The sequence below is a fragment of the Dermochelys coriacea genome, chromosome 3, assembly GCF_009764565.3.
Source record: "Dermochelys coriacea isolate rDerCor1 chromosome 3, rDerCor1.pri.v4, whole genome shotgun sequence".
NCBI lineage: Eukaryota > Metazoa > Chordata > Testudines > Dermochelyidae > Dermochelys > Dermochelys coriacea.
Genome location: NC_050070.1, coordinates 208,949,583 through 208,968,928, shown reverse-complemented (window position 1 = coordinate 208,968,928; position 19,346 = coordinate 208,949,583). Strand labels below are relative to the sequence as shown.

Sequence of the window (19,346 nt, the reverse complement as noted above, 5' to 3'; positions counted from 1 at the left end):
TGCCTCACGTGGCTCTGTTCTACACAGGCTCAGTTCTGGCAGACGGGCTACTGGCTCATGCGTGGAAATGGCATTTTAATTACTAATATTTACAGCTTGGGTTGTTTTGCACCTGAGCTGGCAAAGCTGCACACTGACAATGAGCCTGCCTGTGTTCAGCCATTTGCACATTCTAGCTCCAGTATTCCCACACTGCATGTTCTGGAAATAGGCCTCCTTCTGCCCTCCCCACTCACTCCCCCAAGTCATCCATATTCTCATTGCCAGGCGAAGCATATGTCTCCTGTGCCAGGTAATTCACCTCCCTGTTGATCCCAGGCAAGTGAAATCTAGCTGAGCCTGCCTCTCAAAGTATTGGAGCTGCTGAGATGGGGGAGGGAAGCAGAGAATTTCTGCGGGGTTCTCGCTGTGCATTCACACAGCAAAGCATGGTAGATCCTTACCGACGACTCGAAGACTCATTACTGAATTTTGCAAATCAGTGAGCAGAGGCTGATTCAGTGCCTGTGGTAGGACTCCCACTCACTGCAAGGGGCATTGTATCAGGCTCTGACCGAACAGATTCTGTGAAGACAAGGCAGCGTCATCACAGAACGCACTGTGTTTGTGTAAAAGTGTCCAAGCTTTAATAACCAGGGACCTTATGTGGTGCTTGTGTGCTTGATCCCTGCCTTGTTTGTCCTTCATTCAGCCATAATGCAAGAGCTGCCACACCGAATCTTGCTGAATAAATATGCTCCAGAATGGCAGTATTAGTGATAACCAAACAAAGCAAAGACCAACTCCTGTGCATCTCACCCAACCTTAGCTCTAGGGAAAACTGCCTTTGGAGTCACTGAAACTAATTATTGATTGCATGGCAAAACTACCAGTTCTGTGGACACCGAGCTGTCCCTGCATTGCTGAGCCGTTGGAATAGTGGAAACATCATGCAAGCAGCCTTCCTCTTGCTGCTGCTTCTGTGCCCACTACTGTTCCCTCAGGCTGCTTGCCTGGGCTAAGCTCGGCATTTCAGGCTTCTCCTAGGAATTGCTGAAAGACTGGTGTTTCCAAAATGTTTTCAGTTGTGCAGCACCAGCCAGGCACTGCAGCCATGAGTGCTATGTTCAGCTTTAACCAGGGCTATCTCAACAGCCTGTAATCTCTCTCTGAACATCCACTGACACTTCGGCTTCATAACCCCGTTGCTGAACTACAAAACAATGTTAGTTAGGAGAACTGCTCTTGCAAAGCATTCTGTTTGAAGCCAGCATGTGCAGTTTTCATGTAATGCATCTCTCCAATGAATGTTCAAATTGCAGACTCTGCAGCGTGTGGCTATCTGTTTCAGAAAGAGATTTGATTTGGAAATGACTGGCTAAAACTTTCACTCAGTGCATTCTGGATTCTGACTTTAAAGGCACCAAGTGTTGGTATTTGGCATTCAGTGGATTTGTCATATCCCTTTTGGGACAATAGGTTAGCCAGATCACTGTACATTGAGTCCAGTATCCCTCCCCTGCCAGTACCTGATGCCTCAGGTGACAGTGGAAACACCCCCACCCCCATATTGCACTCAGTAAATGGTACACTCCTGCATGTGGAAGAGAACTTCCGTTCTGACCCCATGGTGATTAGTTTACACCCTGAAGCATCAGTTGGATCATCTGAGTCTCAGCATCCATATAACAAACATGACTGTTTGTAAAAGTCTTCAGTCCCTGTCCTGAGACTCCTGCAGCCGTGAGTGCCACATGGCAGCTGCATTTCCCTGGAAGCAGAATTTCTCTCAGTTGCTCTCTATTCACCAGCATGTCACTTTGAGTGGCCCCTTGTTCTCGTGGGGACAGAGTGAAAAGCAGGTGATGATCACTTTTCCCTGTGTAGTCTGAACCCTTAGGACATTGGCTAGTCCCAAAATGGGTGAAGCCAGGGGGTCAGAAGGAACTTTAGTCCAAATTACCAGAAAACCCACTCACTACCCATGCAGCTTTACTCTGCTTGGGAAGGAGCAGGGGAGGGGGGAAGTAGTCTGCTTGCTTAGTGCCCTACCTTGAGAAGGCTGTCAGCCACCACGCTGACGGGAATGATGAGAACCTGAGCAGAACAAAGAGGGTGTAGCCAGGGAAGAAGGATCTATGGCTGCTGCTAGGTGGCACTTCTGGTCAGAGCCAGCATCTATGCACTCCACCTCTCTGTGCAGCCAGATCTTGTCCAGGCTGCCTGCAGGGAAACATGGGGATAGGTGCTGGATGGTATAGAAGCCTTCAGCTTCTGGGTTTTCAGCCCAGAGGGTCCGTGCGCTGGAGAGGTAGTCAGTGGCTCTGGCAAGGTAGGGAGAGGAGAGAGGAGCAGCAAGGGAAGCTGTGCTGCTTCCGAGTTGAGCAGGAGAGTCCAGAAGAGAGTTCACCCAGTGCCTGTCCTGCCTCGTATAGTTCAAAGGACTGCCCCGGACACTGGAATTCTGAGGGTCAAATACCTTGATGGAGCCCTCTTTAGTGCCTCCTAAGGTCTGGGAAGACAGAGCAGTTTGAGACCTCTGTGCTGGTGGAGGGTCTCTGGATGCAGAGCTATGGAGGAGGGGGTGGGGTTCGGAGGCATGAAGGAGCTGGTGTTTTGTGTGCCTAACCTGAATGAGTCAGAGACAGAGTCCATATGTACAGGCCCTGTGTGCTGCGTCTGCTGATGTGTGTGGGACGTGGCTGTGCTGGGCTTCTGTGGCCGGGGGTGCTAAACAGTACTGTCAATAGGTTTGCTCTCTGCTCCTAAGCTCCTTTCTTTACCTGCTCAGGTGATTGTGGGCTTGCTGAAGTTTTGGCCGAAAACACACAGTCCCAAGGAGGTGATGTTTCTGAACGAGCTGGAGGAAATACTGGATGTGATTGAGCCTTCCGAGTTTGTGAAGGTCATGGAGCCCCTGTTCAGGCAGCTGGCCAAGTGTGTTTCCAGCCCACACTTCCAGGTAGGTTCCAGGCTCAGCAAGACCATCTGGTATTGCTTTGCACCTGGGTCGTGTTTTTAGGGTGAATCTGAGATTCTGGAGTATGTTTCTGTGATCACTAGAGAAGTCTATATAGTAAATTTTGTGACAGCAGTGATCAGGATGGCTCCTGAGGATGGCACAAAAACAGGAGGCATTAGTGAGCCACCCAGACCAATAGTCGAGGACAAGTAGGACTATGAATGTCCTCCCAAGCTACTGATAGTGTTTTCCCCAGCTCTGAGTGATACAACGTTGAGGAGCTAGCGCAAGTATGTTGTGCTGCCTCGTGTAAGTGGCCGATCTGATACCGGGGGGGGAGGGGAGGGAGATGGGCCCCATTCAGCTTCCTCATGTCCTTGAGTACTGTGCCCAGGCCCTTTTGAGGTCAAATTATCTACTTGTCTACCGCACTGGAAGATGGTCAGCCAATGAGTCTCTCCGTTCTTATGAGTATTCCCAGTGTTGCATGCCCGCAGAAAGGATACCTTGCGCTGCACTGGCCTGGTTCTGGGGGCAGCAGATCATCCATTGAGATTGAAGAGAGGGAGAGCAGAAAGGATGGAAGATCTTCATGGTCACTTGATGGTTCCATTTTAGGGACACCCAAGGGGAGCTGGGGAAGGTGGAAATGTTAACACCATGATACAGTGCTGAGAGGCAGGCCTGGTATTTTTGGGATAGAGCCATTCAGCAGCTGCTCCTCTCCACACCCTTCCTCTGTATTGCCTCTTGTTGTTTATCAGTGTGACATGTGGTTCACAGATACATACAAAGAGGAGGTCTGTTCCCCACACAACTCATAGTGTAGGTAGACACCATGCAAAAGCAGGCATGCATCAAGAAAGTCAGGAATTAAAGGATGGCAAAATAATTAATGCCTATCAACATGGGTTTTGTGGAAAATAGGTCTTGTTGAATTAATGTGATACAGATTTTTTTATGATATTACAAGTTTAGTTGACAAAGGTAATTGTGTTTTGACATAAATTGCTTAGATATCTGTGAGACATTTGATGTAGTCCCACATGGTATTCTGAAGATTGGCACGGTACAAAGTCACTGTGGCCCATGATAAATGGATTAAAAATTAGCTAACTGATAGATCTCGAAAAGTAATTGAAAAAAAAATCATCAGCTGGGGTTCCACACCAGTCAGTTCTCTTCCCAGTGCTATTCAACATCTTTATCAACAATCTGGAAGAAAATGTAGAATCATTTCTGGTAAAGCTGGCTGGTGACATAAAAATTGGTAGGGTGGTAACTAAAGAAAAGGACTGGTCAATTGTATAGAATGATTTGAACCACTTGGTCTCCTGGGTTCAGTTGAATAAGATGCATTTTAATACAGCCAAATGCTGGGTACAAAGACTGTAGGCCACACTGACAGGATGGGGCCTGTATCCTGGAAAGCATGGACTCTGAAAAGGACTTAGGGGCATGATGGAAATCCATCTGAACATGGGCTTCCAGTGCAGTGCTGTGGGCTAAGAGGGCTAATACAATTCTTGGCTGTATTAGCAGGGGGATATTGAGGAGGGGTAGGAAGGTGGTTTTACCTCTGCATATGGACAGAATTAGTGAGACCATTCCGGGATATGGTGTCCTATTCTGGTGTCCAATAATGTTGAAAAAATGAAGAGGGTTCAGAAAAGAGCTATGAAAATAAAGATCTGTGAGGAAAATACTGCCTTACAGCGAGAGACTACCTTATCAGAGAGTTTGAGGTGACTTGGTCATAGTCTAGTGCCTCCGTGGGAAAGAGGTGTTTGATAGCTGGCTTGTTAATCTATCAGACAAAGGCATAACAAGATATAATGGCTCAAAAGTGAAGTTGGATAAATTCAGACTAGAAATAAGGCTCTTTTCTTTTTTCTTTTTTTTTTTTTTTTTTAATGGTGAGGGTAATTAACCATTGGAACAACTTACCTAAGGGTGTGGTAGATCCCCCATCATTTGGAGTCTTAAGGCTAGATGTCTTTCTAAAAGATATACTCCAGCTCAACCACAGAGCAGGAATTACTGGATGCTATGGCCTGTATTCTACAGGAGGTCAGGCCCAATGATCACAGTGTTGCCTTTGGCCTTAAATCTATGACTCTGCAGCTGAGCAGGGACATGCAGGGAGAATGGGCAGGACCTGGCGTGATAGAGCCACAAGCTTGTTTTGTTTTTCGTTTGGGGTTTTTTGAGAGAAAAGGTTTCTTCTCTCTTCCCTGAAGGAAAAGTGATGACTGTTGCTGAAGTGTCCTCATAGGATAAATTTTTACTGCACAGTTAACCCAGGCCCTTACGTGACTTTTAGCCCAGAGTCCCCTTACAGCCACACAGGGATTGGAGGTGCTTTAACCTTGGGCTTAGCTTACCCACCTGCAGGGGTGGGTTAGAACCTGAGCTCCTCTTTAACTCGAGCTGGAACATAGTCCTCCAGTTCATTCCCACAGTCACACTGAAGGACCAACAGGTTCTCCACAGTTGACAGAATCATAGGGTGTCTCTGATTAAAGAACCATGGGATATCTCCCCAGACACACACGAGCGAGTGCAGAAAGAGTGGGGACACAGTAACACAGATGAGCCTTTGCAGTGGGGATCCTCACACTCAGGGTAGGCTAACCCAGTGCTGAGACCCGAGTGTCAGTCACCAGGGTTAAGTGTGCGGGTAAAGGCATAGCATAAGGGAGGAGAGGGTAAAGGAACTGTGGAGCAGGTCAGGGAGGAGTCTTAGCCTAAGGAGCTATATGGAAGGTGGTCAGGGGATCAGAGAGAGACAAGAACATTAAGGTGGGAGCCAATTTGTACAAGAACCCAAAGGTGAGGACAAGGGACTTGAGTTTTGTACGGAGAGCAAAGGGGAGCCTTGGGAGAGATTTGCAGAGGGGTCTTATGTGATCAGAGAAGCAGGCAGGGGAAACGGTTTTGACAGCATTTTTGGTTGGTTAACGAGAGTGAGGTTAAAGGGAAGGAAGTTGCCGTGACGGAGGTGAAACATGGTCAGGACCTGGACAAGGGTCTTGAAGTTGGGGACAGACAGGCAGTGGAGAGAAACTGACCAGGCTTAGCAGTGATGTCAGTTTGGAGGGTCAGGAGGAAGAGGAGAACACAGAGGACAGGTAGGGGAGTGAAGATTCCAGGGAGGAAAGAACTCTATTTTTAGCCCTTGTTGAGCTTTGGCTGGAGGCTGGACAGTACGAGGAAGAGTTGGTGGAGATGAGACTGAAAAGAGAGTCATCAATATAACAATAGCAGCTGAAGCATGCGACCCAAATGAGGCAACCCAAGGACATAGCCCTGAGGACCTCCCTGCACACTGAGAGGAGGAGCTCTTGGTGTAGATGCAGCAGAATGTAAACTAGGGAAGACCAGAAAACCAAGGGTGGGTCTCTCCAGGCAGAGACCATGCCAGAGGTGTCAAAAACAAGCTCCTCAGCCGGAGCACTGTTGACTCTGATTCTTGGCTGGGTAATGCCCAGAACATTTTGCCTGGTTGGTGATGAGTGGAATTCTCACATGCACCCTATGACCTGTCTGCAAGGAGCCTATACAGAGATCTGCTTCCCTCCTCTGTAGGTGGCAGAGCGAGCGCTGTACTACTGGAACAACGAGTACATCATGAGCCTGATCAGCGACAATGCAGCCAAAATTCTCCGATCATGTTCCCGGCACTCTACAAGAATCCAAGAGTCACTGGAAACAAGTAGGTCTTTCTGTGTGTCGGGACCATTAGGAATGAGTGAGTGGGCATCTAGGAATCGCGCAGGCCTGCTGCTGGCTCCAGGGGCGCTGTTAGCACACAGCTGCAGTGGCACATTGTGGTATCTGCTGATGGCTTTGGGGCAGAGAGGAGGCGTGGAGCTCAGATACCAAGGCAGATGGGTGTACTAGATCTGAAAGACCCAAGTAGACCACAGCAGCCTGGCCTGAACGTGTCATTTTGGTGGCTGTTCAGCAACACAATCCATTAGATGACTGATATCTCTAGCCCTTGGAGCTCTGACCGGTAGGTGTGTCGGATTGTCTAGCCCAGTTTCACAAGCCACGGAGCGCTTGCGACCTCCAGGGCTGAACAGAGGCACTGGTGAATGTGCTGGTTCTGGTGTCTCCAGCTGCCAGGTAACAGAGAGCACTGAGACAGCACAACCCACAGGACAGTTTTGTAGTGCTGCAAATGTCTTCACACTGGTGCTTGGCACCAGATCTTCATTTGACCCTCCCACCACCCAGCTCTTTCTCCAACTATTGTTAGCTGTTTCAGTTAAATAGGGGTTAAGAGAGTTAAAAGACTGAACCCCCGACTGCTTAGGTGAATGATTTAGGAAGCTCACACACACATCTGAGACCCCTGAGGGTATGTTTGCAGGGCCAGCAGAAACTTGCGGCAGCAAGTCTCAGAGCTTAGGCTTGCACTACAGCGCTAAAAATAGCTGTGTAAATGTTCAGGCTTGGGCGCTGAAGCCTGGGGAGGGGGGCATTTCTGATATTCTGGGGGGGGGGGGGAGAAGGCAGGAAAGCCTCCCTGCCCCTGGGCCTTCCCTGTACACTGGAAAGAGGCAAACTGGGGCACTTTTAATATACTTAGGGGGAGCTTGATGGAGCTGGGATTCAGTGTGTCTGTAATACAGAGAAATTGGCTTGCAGAATAAAAACGGTTGCAAACTATTGCACCATTGTCTGTTTCTGCTTTCGCTCGCCTCTCTTCGCCATAAAGAATAAGAAAGAGGTACAAACCTAACTGTTCCCTTTGCAGCTCACTTAAGGGGCAGGGGTAATGTTAAGCTCCACCAACAGGAAAGGAAATAGTAACTGTGGCCTTGGCTTTCACACCAGTACTTCTCATGCATGCACTTCTTCATGTAGTTTGCCCACCTTTCTCCCATCACGATTCAGAAATGTGCTTTGCACCACTTGACAGCCATTTCCAGTGGTTCTGAGGTTTCTTTTCTCATTTGTCTAATCTTTCCCCTCCTTTGTCTGCCTTTCTCTCTCTCCTTCCTGGTACTTGCCCAGGGGCAGCACAGGACAGCTCTTGTACTCTGTTTCTACCTCTTTCCAGTTTGTGATGGTATTTTTCTATTAGTCCTGCTTTCCCTCATGAGCTTTCTCACTGCCACCCCTTGCTTTCCCAGGATGCTGAGGGACCCAGAAGTTTTTTCCCTTCCTTCCCCAACTCAATCACTCTGTGTATCAAAAAATAACACCGAGGAGCTATCCCTTTATTGCAAACTGTTCCCAAAGGCAATTAGTATCGTGAGTCCTCTTTCCTGGCTGAGGAGGGAGCACAGAGAGGTGAGGTGACTTGCAGGAGCCAGACTGCATGACTTCCAGTCCTTGTGTTACTAGCCCATGCTGCTTCTGGGCACGATTCCAATCTGTGTTCTGATTTCCCAGCACCACAAACAGGCAGGGCACTTTCAGACAAGACACAGTTCCTGTCCCAGGAGCTTACGGTGTAGTGTAAATAAGGCGTGACACAATGCAAGCCTCGTTGACGCCAGAGGAGGAGGTGGCTTGCTCTCTCAGTGCACGGAGTGCTAGTTCCCGGTTCCAAATTGCTATTAAGTTCCCCTCCTTCAGAGATGGTGTATGGTCCAGTTTGCTGCAGCAGCTGCTGTACACAGTAACTGAGCTAATGGAGTGAGGCCATGTGGGGAAATCAAACAATCCGGCCAGTACGTTGCAAACCCCCATCACATGCAGCTTTAAAACTGAACAAAGCCCTGTAGGGAAAATCCCTGAGCTGGTCCCCAGCTTTTTCCATCTCTAGCTTCTTCGACTATGTGATGCCCAATAGGAAAGGCCCTGGAGGCTTGAATGCTGATTTCCTGCTGACATCTGTGTTGAAAACTACCAACACAGCAGCATTACTAGTTACGGCTCCATTGAACTGAGCTCCAGTCACTGTGAAGAGAGCTCCCTCACCCTGTGGAATAATCAGATGGATTCAGGTCTCAGTTCTTTTCACACTGAGTACTGGGACCACAGGAAGGGCTCTGATCAAGCTCTCACAAGCAGAAGTGATGTCTTTCTCCCTCCCAACAGGATAAGGGACAGGCACCTTGATGTTACCTATGACCCAGTGTCCCTCTTCTGCCTTCTTTGCAGGACGATCCATGGCTTGATCTACAATGCCCTAAAGCTGTTCATGGAGATGAACCAGAAGCTGTTTGATGACTGCACGCAGCAATACAAGGCAGAGAAGCAGAAGTGAGTAGCTTGAGCAGGGGTTAAACTAATATCCGAGTCTCCTTGACCATGTGATGAAAGTCCTGGAGGCAAGTTGAAAACCAATATGATTAGCAGTCAGGTTTAAGTGGTTGCTCAGGTCAAACAGGGACTGTTCAGAATCTAGGGAAGCCAAGGGGAAGGAGTATAAATGAAAGCAGGAAAAAAGTGAGATGGAAATTAGGATGGCAGAGCTGGACAAAAAGCTAAAAACAACTGAGAAATCCTGTCAGTCTATCAGAAGCAGGAAGCCTGTGGCAGAACTGATGGGTTTGCTGGGCCATCACAGAATAAAGGGAGAAGTGGAGGAGGAGAAGGACGCTGCAGAGAAACGAAAGCCCTGATTCGGCAGTGCATTTAAGCACCTTCTTGTCTCCCATTGACTTCAATGGGACCTAAGCATATGCCTAAAAATTAAGTCTCTGCTTAAGGGTTTTGCTGAATTGGGGCCATAATGATTTCTTTGCAGCCTTCCCTACAGAGGATGTTTGGGGAGGTATCTGCTGTTCTCATATTATAAAGAATTGTCTGGGGTTAGTTGTCAAAAGAGGAGGTGCTGGAATAAATTGATCAATTAAAGAGGCTCTGGTCCCCAGCACCTAGTGATGCATCCAAGAGTTGTGAAGGAACTTGGGAATGAAGTGTCTGAGCTGCTAATACTTACATGCTTGTTAAAGTCAGGTACTGTACCAAGGACTGGAGGGTAACAAATATTGTACCTATTTTTAAAATGTCTCTAGGGATGGTTACAGCCCTGCGAGCCTTACTTTGGTACTTGGTAAGTAGGTTAAAACTAGAATAAAAAATACCTAGTAAAACAGGAAAGGCCTGCATGGCATCTGCCAAGAAAAGTTGTTCCTCACTGACCTAGCAGAGCCCTTTGAAGGTATCAGAAGAACAGTGGATAAAGAACAGGATGGCATCATTTATTTTGCGTTTCAAGTCGCTCACAAGAGGCTAGTAAGGAAACAAAGTAGCCCTGGGCTGAGAGGTAAAGTTCCATCATGGATCAGAAAGCGGTTAAGAGAGAGAAAACGAAGAGCTAGGATAAATGAACTTTGTCACACTGAAAGCTGATGACAGTGAGGGTTTCTCAAGGGTCCATACTAGGCCTGTTGCTGTTAGAAGGAATATATCTGTAATGTAGGCGGGGTTGCCCAGCACTTTGCATTAAGGGTATGTCTGCACTGCAGCTTGGAGGTGCTTTCCAGCGCAGATAGACAGACTTGTTTGCTCTGCTCCAGCTAGTGAACTCAAAACAGCAGCGTGGCTGCAGCGTAGGCAAGCCACCCAAGTACAAACCTGCCCAGCCACCTGCGTGGAAGTACTTGGGTGGGAGTCTGAGCTGCAATGTAGACACGCCCTAGAACACCTTGTTTTCATTAGCTTATGACTTTTCCACACTTTAACCGTTCTGGCTGACATTTTCCATGCAGGGGGTCTGGCTCTGACTGCATGGTTTTAGAAAATTTGAGCCAAAATTGGTCAGAGAACATAAAATGTATAGAAGCATGGAACTACGTTGTTTTGCTCATGTTAAAAATTTCTGACAGCCTGGTCTGTGAAAAGCTGTATTCTTCTGCCCTCCCCACCACTCCCCGCTTCGGAGCAGCGATTTGAAATGTGGCAGGAGGTGACTTTTGTGGCAGGGATATGCCTCTTGAGATCTCATGTGAAAATCTGCCCAATTTTTACCCAATTGTCGAGTAGAGATGTGCAAGAGTTTCACAGCTAAATTCCCCAAGGATTCTGTCTACACTGGGCATGCTTCAGCCCAGGGCTGAGCCGGACTTTCCCTGCAGATGCAGCTCTGGGCTGTGCTGGGTCCAGGCACTGGACTGAGAGCGCGGAGATTTTTTCCAGTGCTCTTAATGACCCCCTGGCTGCTGGGCCCAGGGAGTGTGGAGATGAGAGCTGGCTGACTCCAATGCAGAAGGGACAAGAGCCAGACCAGCAAAGTAGTCGGGGGAGTAGATTGGGACAAGGAGCCTGAGGGGGAGGCTGGGACTGGAGCCTGGCAGGGGTGGGGAGAGGGAAACTGGGGCTGGCTGGGCGACAAGACCAGTACTTGGAGCCGGGGGAGACTGCCACTGGGATTCTGGGAGCCAGTATCGGGGGCGATTGAGACTGGATGAGGAACCAGGGGGAGACTGGGGCTGAGGACCCCCGAGGGAGTTGGAGCGGAGAGAGACCTGTCAAAGAGCCGGGCTGCAAGGGGAGAACTGGCACTAGCTGGGCAAAAAGATTGGGACGAAAACCCAAGGTAACGGATACGGGCGACACTAAAATTGGAGCCCAGGGAAGAAGATTGGGACTGTGAGTGAGTGGGGAAGGAGACTGGATGAGGAGCCCGGAGGAAGGAGAACTGGGATATGCTGGGCAAGGAGTCTGGGACTGGGTGTGGTGGAACCTGGGATGGAGAGCCCAGAGGGGCGAGACTCGGACTTGCTGGGCAAGGAGACTGGGACTGGTTAGGTGAGGCATACAGGGGCCAGGGCATGGGCAGTCATGCCTAATGGTTAGTCAGGTGCCTAGAACTGGAACCAGGATCAGAGCCAGGCACCAAGCCAAGGGCCAGGTCTAGATCTGGAGCCAGGCACCAAGCTGAAGGTGGAATCAGGTGCCAAGCTGGAGCCAGGTGCCAAGCTGAGGGCTGGAGCCAGAGTCAGCATCAGAGGTAGGGTCTAGGAACAGGGACCTGGAGTGAGGTAGGAAAGCAGGAACCGGGAGCAGATGGGAACTTGTATAAAGAGGGCAGAAATCAGGAACAGGCTGGGAGGCAGGAAGACACGGCTCAGGAATCAGGCAAGTAGACAGGGTCTATAGTACAGTAGAAGCCAGCCCAGGATTTACCTTGGACAGCTTCCTGTCCCTCTTTTGGGTTTAAGTAGTGCCTCCCAGCCAATGAATGGGGCTGGATATTCTCCCCAGTTAGGAGCTTTGTGGAGGAGACTTTGTGAACTAGAGCTTTACTAGCCCCCTTCGCTACTGGTTTGGGTTTTCTCCTGGGTGGTAGCCATGGCAGAGCACTGTCTGCGGGCCCTGGTTCAAGACCTGTGATTCTTCACAAGGAGAATGGGACTGGGATGAAGAGCCGTGGTAGGGAAGAAACGGGACTGGGGCCAAGCAGGTTGGAGGGGACAGGGCAGAAGAGTCTGTGCCCACTAGAAATACTCCCCTCCAGAGCCTGAAATGGAGTCCACAATTCCTGAGTCTCACCGTTCCTCCGCTGTCGGCAAATATCTATGAAATCGACTGGGGAAGTGTGTGTCTCATTCTCCTCTAGTGCTGGCCCACATAGAGGAGGATAATCTACTAATCCTGTCCATTATTCTGTTAGCTCAAATTGCAGAGGTCAATGGGGTGGATCTAAAATTTCCAACCCGGCTGATGACCATGTGGGGGTCAATCTGATGCCACATGATGGAATTTGTGTGTTTTCAGCTTGCTTTTTTCAAAGTTAGCAAGTTACATGCACAAAACTGTGTTCAAAGAACATTATTAACATTGCAAAGTCAAGCGCTTAGAAGATAGGAAATGCCAGTATAAAGGTTGCCTGTGCAATATTAATTCGTCCCTCTTGTGCATATGTATTATAATAGTGTCTGTAATTACATGATCAAATGCTATTTTTTCCATAGGACCCTGCCCCATTCAGTGAGAGACTGAGGAGAGGAGAGATTGAGAAGGATGAGGACTGTTTAGGTTAGAAAGAAGGCACATAGGAGGTATACAAAATAATTACAGGGATAGGGAAGGTATGTTGGATGTTCCTGTTCACTTTGTGTCATAGCACAAGAACAAGGGGATGTTGCATAAGGCTGATAGCCAATCAATGTGCAACTGATAAAAAGAAACATATTTTTACACCAGGCATAGTTAGCCGTGGAACTCACTGCCACAAGGTATCACTGAGGCCAAGAGTTTAGGGTGATTCAAAAAAGGATTAGATATTTTTCCCCCAGGGCAGATTGGCAGAGGCCCTGGAAGTTTTTCGCCTTCCTCTGCAGCATGGACCTCTGGGTCACTTACTGGAGGAGTCTCTGCACCTTGAAGTCTTTAAACCATGATTTGATGACTTCAGTAGCTCAGACATGAGTTGGTGGGTGAGATTCCATGGCCTGCGTTGTGCAGGAGGTCAGACTAGATGATCATAATGGTCCCTTCTGACCTTTAAGTCTACGATTCTATGATTTAAATGGTTAATGACCACCCACAGTGCCTACCTTTGCAGAACTGATCACTTCCCGCAACCTGCAGCCGTGCAGCCACACAACCTTTGTGAGCAGCACTGGACAGTTAGAGGCATGCCCATTTCCCCTGGACCATACACTGAGTGTGTTGATGGCACTGCTGGTATCCTTTTCTAGAGCCCCATAGCCCTTCGGGAGAAATGAGGCCATGCACCTTGATATACAAAGAGCGATTAGTTACTCCTTAAGCAGGGTTAAGCTGCTCAGAAAGCCAGACCTTTGGAGAAAAATGAACTAACAGGACCAGATTGTCTGTACCTCAGCAGTTTGGGCCTGGTGCAGCTATAGGGATGGCAGGCTCAGGAGTATGTGTCCACATTGCCTTGTGTGAAAGCTGAGGGGCGGCTGGGTGGAGTTGTGGACAGGCCTTCATGCTCGCTGACTGGAGCCTCTCGCAACTGTGAGTGCCAACCTCAGGGCAGATGGTGAGAAAACAGGGCCGACACCCCAAGCTGGTAGTGTGTTCTTTAATTAGATTTCACCAAGCCAGTAGCAAATGTGAACTCCTGGATCGCTATACCAATCTTACCATGAAGTCACTGACAGTCCCCTTAGACCGCAGGACCCTCCTGTCCAGCCCCTGAGCTCCTGGCTCCGGAGGCTAGTCCCCAGCCCCTCCCTGCTGTTCCCCCTCCCCTGCAGCCTCAGCACACCGCGGGCACAATGCTTTGGGCGGCAGGGCTGCAAGCTCCTGGAGCACCACAGTTGCAGAGCCCGACCTGACCCAGTGCTCTGTGCTGTGTGGTGCAGTTGTAGCGCTGCCAGCCACTGGTACTCCAGTCAGTGCGCTAAGGGGGCAAGGAAGTTCAAGGGGGTGGTCAGGGGATGGGGGTGTGGATAGGGGGCGGGGCGGTCAGAGCTGGAAATGTGGGTTGAATGGGGCCAGGGGTCCCGGGAGGGCAGTCGGGAAGGAGAGGGGGGTTGGATGGGGCGGCGGGGGGTAGTTAGGGGCAGGGGATCTGGGGGCAGTCAGGGTCAGGGAGCAGGGGGTGGTGGATGGGGCAGGAGTCCTGGGTGGGGCTGTCGGGGCGAGAAGCAGGTGGGGTTGGATAGGGGTCGGGTGCCGGGCCACACCTGGCTGTTTGGGGAGGCACAGCCTTCCCTAATTGACCCTCCATACAATTTTGGAAACCCGATGTGGCCCTCAGGCCAAAATGTTTTCCCGCCACTGCCATAGACTCTCAATCTGTCTTGCCACCCAGACAAACTGAACTTAGTGATAATGGTCACCTAAACCAAAAATCACACATCAGATTGCTCCCAGTCCCAAGAGACCAATCACTTACCGCAGATCTTATTCCAAAGACAACACTGGCAACCAATTCTATAGTAATCTAATTACAGGTTTATTAGTTCCCTCTTGTAGCTGGTTGTGGAGCAGAGGGAACTGAGGGGGTAGGGTGTCTTTACCCTCAGTTTGTAGAACACAGGGCATCTACTGCTCAGAAAGGCTCTGTGCATTCTGGCTGGGCAGGCCACTCTCACAGTGTGTCTGTACAGGCAGTATAGTGGGAGAATGAGTAAAGGTTGGTAAGTGGCCTCTTGTAACATCAGATGGGATTAAAAAATGTCCTGCTGCAGGGCATAAAACCAGTCTCTGACTGATGGGAATAGGAAGAAACTTCCCTTATGGAATGGCGTTGCACAGTATATCATAGTACTGTAATCCCAGTCAGCATGGGTTTATGGGAAATAGGTCTTGGTAAACAATCCCAATTTTGTTCTTTGGTGAGATTACAAATTGGTTAATAAAGGCACCTGCATAGATGTAACCTATCGAGATTTTTGTCAGCGTTTGACTTAGTTGCGCACTGTACAATATCAGCAAGAGCCCACATTAAGTGAATGAACTGGCTAACTGACAGGTGTCAGAAAGTAGCCCTCAATGGGGAATCATCATAGAACAGGGGTATTTGTAGTGGGGCTCTGCAGCGATTGGTACTAGGCAAGCACTAGTCAGCATTTTCAAGCGTGATGTGGTACTAAGTATGAAATTACTGCTGACGCAAAGAATGATGGAGTGGTAAATGACACTGAGGAAAGGGCTCAGTGATGCACAGCAATCAGGATCTCTTGGAAATCTGAGCCCAGTCAAACAAAATGCATTTTAATGAAGCCCAAATCCAAGGCCATACATCTTGGAACAAGGAATGCTGCCAGTCCCTACAGAATGGGAGACTGTATCCTGGAAAGCAGGGACTGAAAAAAATATAGGGATTCTATTCTGGATAATCAACTGAACGTGAGCTCCCACTATGATCTTGTGGCAAAAAGGACTAATACGGTCCTTGGATGTAGAAATAGGGGAATAGTGAGTAGGAGCAGGGAGGAGTGATTTTTACCTCTGCATACCGCATTGGTGAGCCCAATGTTGGAATATTGCTGTGACAGGTTCGGTCATAGAGATTCCCTTGGGACTGTCACCTGATGTGCTGAAATTACCTCTGAGCCCATTTTCCCTGCCAGCTTGGGACTCCAGAACCCTGCCTTGTTGAGCCAGACACACTAGCCTGCTGCAACACAGACCCAGGTCTGGTCCACGCCCACAAAGCTGCAGACTTAACCTACTGAGCTGTTTTCAGTTACCTATCTCCAGCATCCAGACACCCAGTTCCCAATGGGATCCAAACCCCAAATAAATCCGTTTTACTCTGTATAAAGCATATACAGGGTAAATTCATAAATGGTCCGCCCTCTATATCACTGATAGAGATGCACACCTGCTTGCTCCCTCAGGTATTAATCACTTACTCTGGGTTTGTTAATAAACAAAAGTGATTTTATTAAGTATAAAAAGTAGGATTTAAGTGTTTTCAAGTAAAACAGACAGAACAAAGTAAGTCTATAAAGCAAAAACACACAAGTCTAAGCCTAATACATTAAAAAACTGATTACAGGAAATATCTCACCCTCAGAGATGTTCCAATAAGCTTCTTTCACAGACTAGGCTCCTTCCTAGTCTGGGCCCAATCCTTTCCCCTTGTACAGTCCTTGTTAGTTCCAGCAGAGATCTTAGGTGGTAAGCAGGGCCTTTCTCATGACTGGCCATCTTCGCTTTGTCCTGCTACACCCCCTTTTATAACTTTGGCACAAGGCGGGAATCTTTTGTCTCTCTGGGTCCCCACCCCGCCTTCTAAATGGAAAAGTCCCAGATTTAAGATGGATTCCAGTATCAGGTGACATGGTCACATGTCCTGTGAGACCCCAGCCTCCATTCTTCCTGGGCTGGCCCACACATACACAGGAAGACCTGCAGGTAAACAGAGCCGGGTACAGGTCACTGATTCTGAAGCACCCTTAACGACTTCCACTTAATATGTTTACATCAGTAAGAGACATTTACATCTTATTCTCCTATCTACAGACATAGAAATAATACATGCGACCAATCGGGTGAACACACTCAGTAGATTATAAACTTTGTTATGATACCTTACAAGAGACCTTTTGCATAAAGCATATTCCAGTTACATCATAGTCACATTTATAAGCATCTTTTCATAAAGCATATGGAGTGCAACATCACAAGTGCTTCCGGTTGTGATGTCCACATGTTAAAAAGGATGTTGTAAATTTGAAGAAGATGCAGAAAAGAGCCATGGGCTGCAGAAAACGCCATGGAGTGAGGGACTCAAAGAGCTCGATCTGTTCAGTTTATCAGAAGAAAATTGAGAGGTGACTTGATTACAGTGTGTACATGCCTTCATGGGGAGAAAGTACAAGATACTAAAGGGCTCTTTAGTCTAGCAGGGATCGGCAGACCAAGAACCAGCAGCTGGAAGCTGAAGCCAGACAAAATGTATTTAGAAATAAGATGCAGATTTTTACCAGTGAGGGTGATTAGCCCTTGGAACAAACTTCCAAGGGCACTGGTGAATTCTCCATCTCTTGATGCCTTCAGGCCCAGACTGGAGCCTTTCTGGAAGATCTGCCAAACCCAAGTTGTTTGGCTCAATACAGAGGTAACTGGGTGGCATTCTCTGTCCTGTGTTATACAGGAGATCAGATGGTCCCTTCTGGACTTAAACTGTATGAAAAATCTGTGATTTGCTCACTTGAGGCCTTCTTGTGCCGTCCTCTGAAGCTTCTGGTCCTGGCCATTGTTGGAGAGGGACCTTGAGCTAGATGGGCCCTCACTCGGATCTGGTAAGGCAGTTGCAGTGTTCCTGTGCCTTGCCTGGGGAACGAGAATGGTAACTCCAAACTAGCCTCAGCATGTAATCCTGGGGACAGATCCACATGCTTCCCGCCTCCAAACTCAAACACATGAACTGATCATTCAAACAACCCACTTCCAAGTGCTTTATCCTCCAACTATCCTCCAGCTAGCAATCTGATACCCCCCCAAAGACAGACAGCCACTCTGTCTTTGTGCCCACCCAAAATCTTCCCAGGCACACTGAATGGAATGCATCCTCCTCCAGCTGCCAGGTGTTCCCAGTTGCCAGGTGTTACCCCCACCCAGAAATTGTTTTTTGTAAAGGACAAAATTAGTGACCCCCTTTCCACTTCCCCTCCCCGCATGTCTCCTGCTGTCTCCAGGCCCCCCATCAGATTTCCATCTCTGCCACGTTTTCCTAGAGTTTAACTTCTTCCCTTTCTTGGCAGAGGGAGGTTCAAGCTGAGGGAGCGAGAAGAGATGTGGCACAAGGTTGAGGAGCTGGCCCGGCAGAACCCCCAGGTAATGATGTCACTCGGAATGGGATGGACGGGCGAGAGAGCATTGGGGTTCCAAACACCTGCTGCCTTGGCCTGCAAAGAGCAGAATGCATCACTGGGCTCCTCCTCACAGAAGGTCCTGGCCAGTCATGGAGCCCAGTGGCAGCCCGTGTCTCAGTCCCCTATTGTCATGAAGTGCAGTTACCTGAGGATGTTGCCAAGCTAGGGGAGATACCTCCAGTCTCCCAGATGGCCTCTTACTTCAGTGGCATTGACCATCTGATACCGGAGGAGCAACTGTCCCCTGGAAAGCCTAGGTGTGTTCCTGGTTATCAAGTAGGGAGTGTGCCAGTGGCTGGCACTCTCCTGCTGTGCCAGCCTAGGCATTGTGCATGGCAAACCACCACTGCTCAGCAGACAGAGTGGGAACAGCGAAGGGCAGGAGTCTCCCTGGCTGAAGAATACTGTCTAACCCCTTTGTGCTGGCTTGAGGTGTAGAAAGTGCTTTGCAGTATTAGGTTGGAAGCATGTGAAATTCCCTTGGGGCCCAGCCAGACGTGGGGGATTCTGGTGCTGGAGTGCTGTGTGCCTGCGTGCTGAACTAACCTCCCGGATTGTTCGGATTGTCTGCAGTACCCCATGTATTACGCGCCCCCACCTTTGCCTCCTGTTTACTGCATGGAGACAGAGACCCCAACTGCAGAGGACATTCAGCTCCTGAAGAAAACCGTGGAGACAGAGGCTGTGCAGGTGAGTCATGGTCCAGCACCCTAGGCAGAGTTCCTCAGAGGCAGACCCTCCACCATAGGTGGTTCCATTGGAACAAAGATATTGCCAGACTGGATCAGAGCTGAGTCCAGTATCCAGGGGACAGCACCAGATGCTTCAAAGGAAATGTTAAAAACTCCACAGTAGGAAGAGGTGAGACAGTTAGAGATTCTTAAACCCTGAAGGAGGAGGATTTATCGCCCTTCAAAAATTTAGCATTAGCTGTTATACTTCTGCATAGTCTTGCACTCCATATGAATGTCCAGCTCCCCTTTGAGTTGTGCTGAGGTCACATGTGAGCCCAGGAGTGTGTCTAGTTAGGGCCCTACCAAATTCACGCCCATGAAAAATGTGTCACAGACTGTGAAATCTGGTGTCTTGTGTGCTTTTACCTGATACTATACAGATTTCATGGGGGAGACCAGCGAAATCAGGAGTCCTGACCCAAAAGGGAATTGCAGGGGGTCACAAGGTTATTTTAGTTG

At 48.9% G+C, this 19,346-nt stretch overlaps 1 protein-coding gene across 1 annotated transcript in view; it reads left to right on the top strand.

Annotated features, from left to right (window-relative positions):
• PPP2R5D (protein phosphatase 2 regulatory subunit B'delta) overlaps positions 1–19,346 on the top strand; it is a 46,625-nt gene that overhangs the window by 23,060 nt on the left and 4,219 nt on the right. The window contains 6 exon segments of the mRNA XM_038394565.2: positions 2,771–2,941; positions 6,530–6,602; positions 6,605–6,656; positions 9,062–9,163; positions 18,043–18,115; positions 18,727–18,843. Coding sequence (XP_038250493.1) covers positions 2,771–2,941; positions 6,530–6,602; positions 6,605–6,656; positions 9,062–9,163; positions 18,043–18,115; positions 18,727–18,843 — 588 coding nt within the window.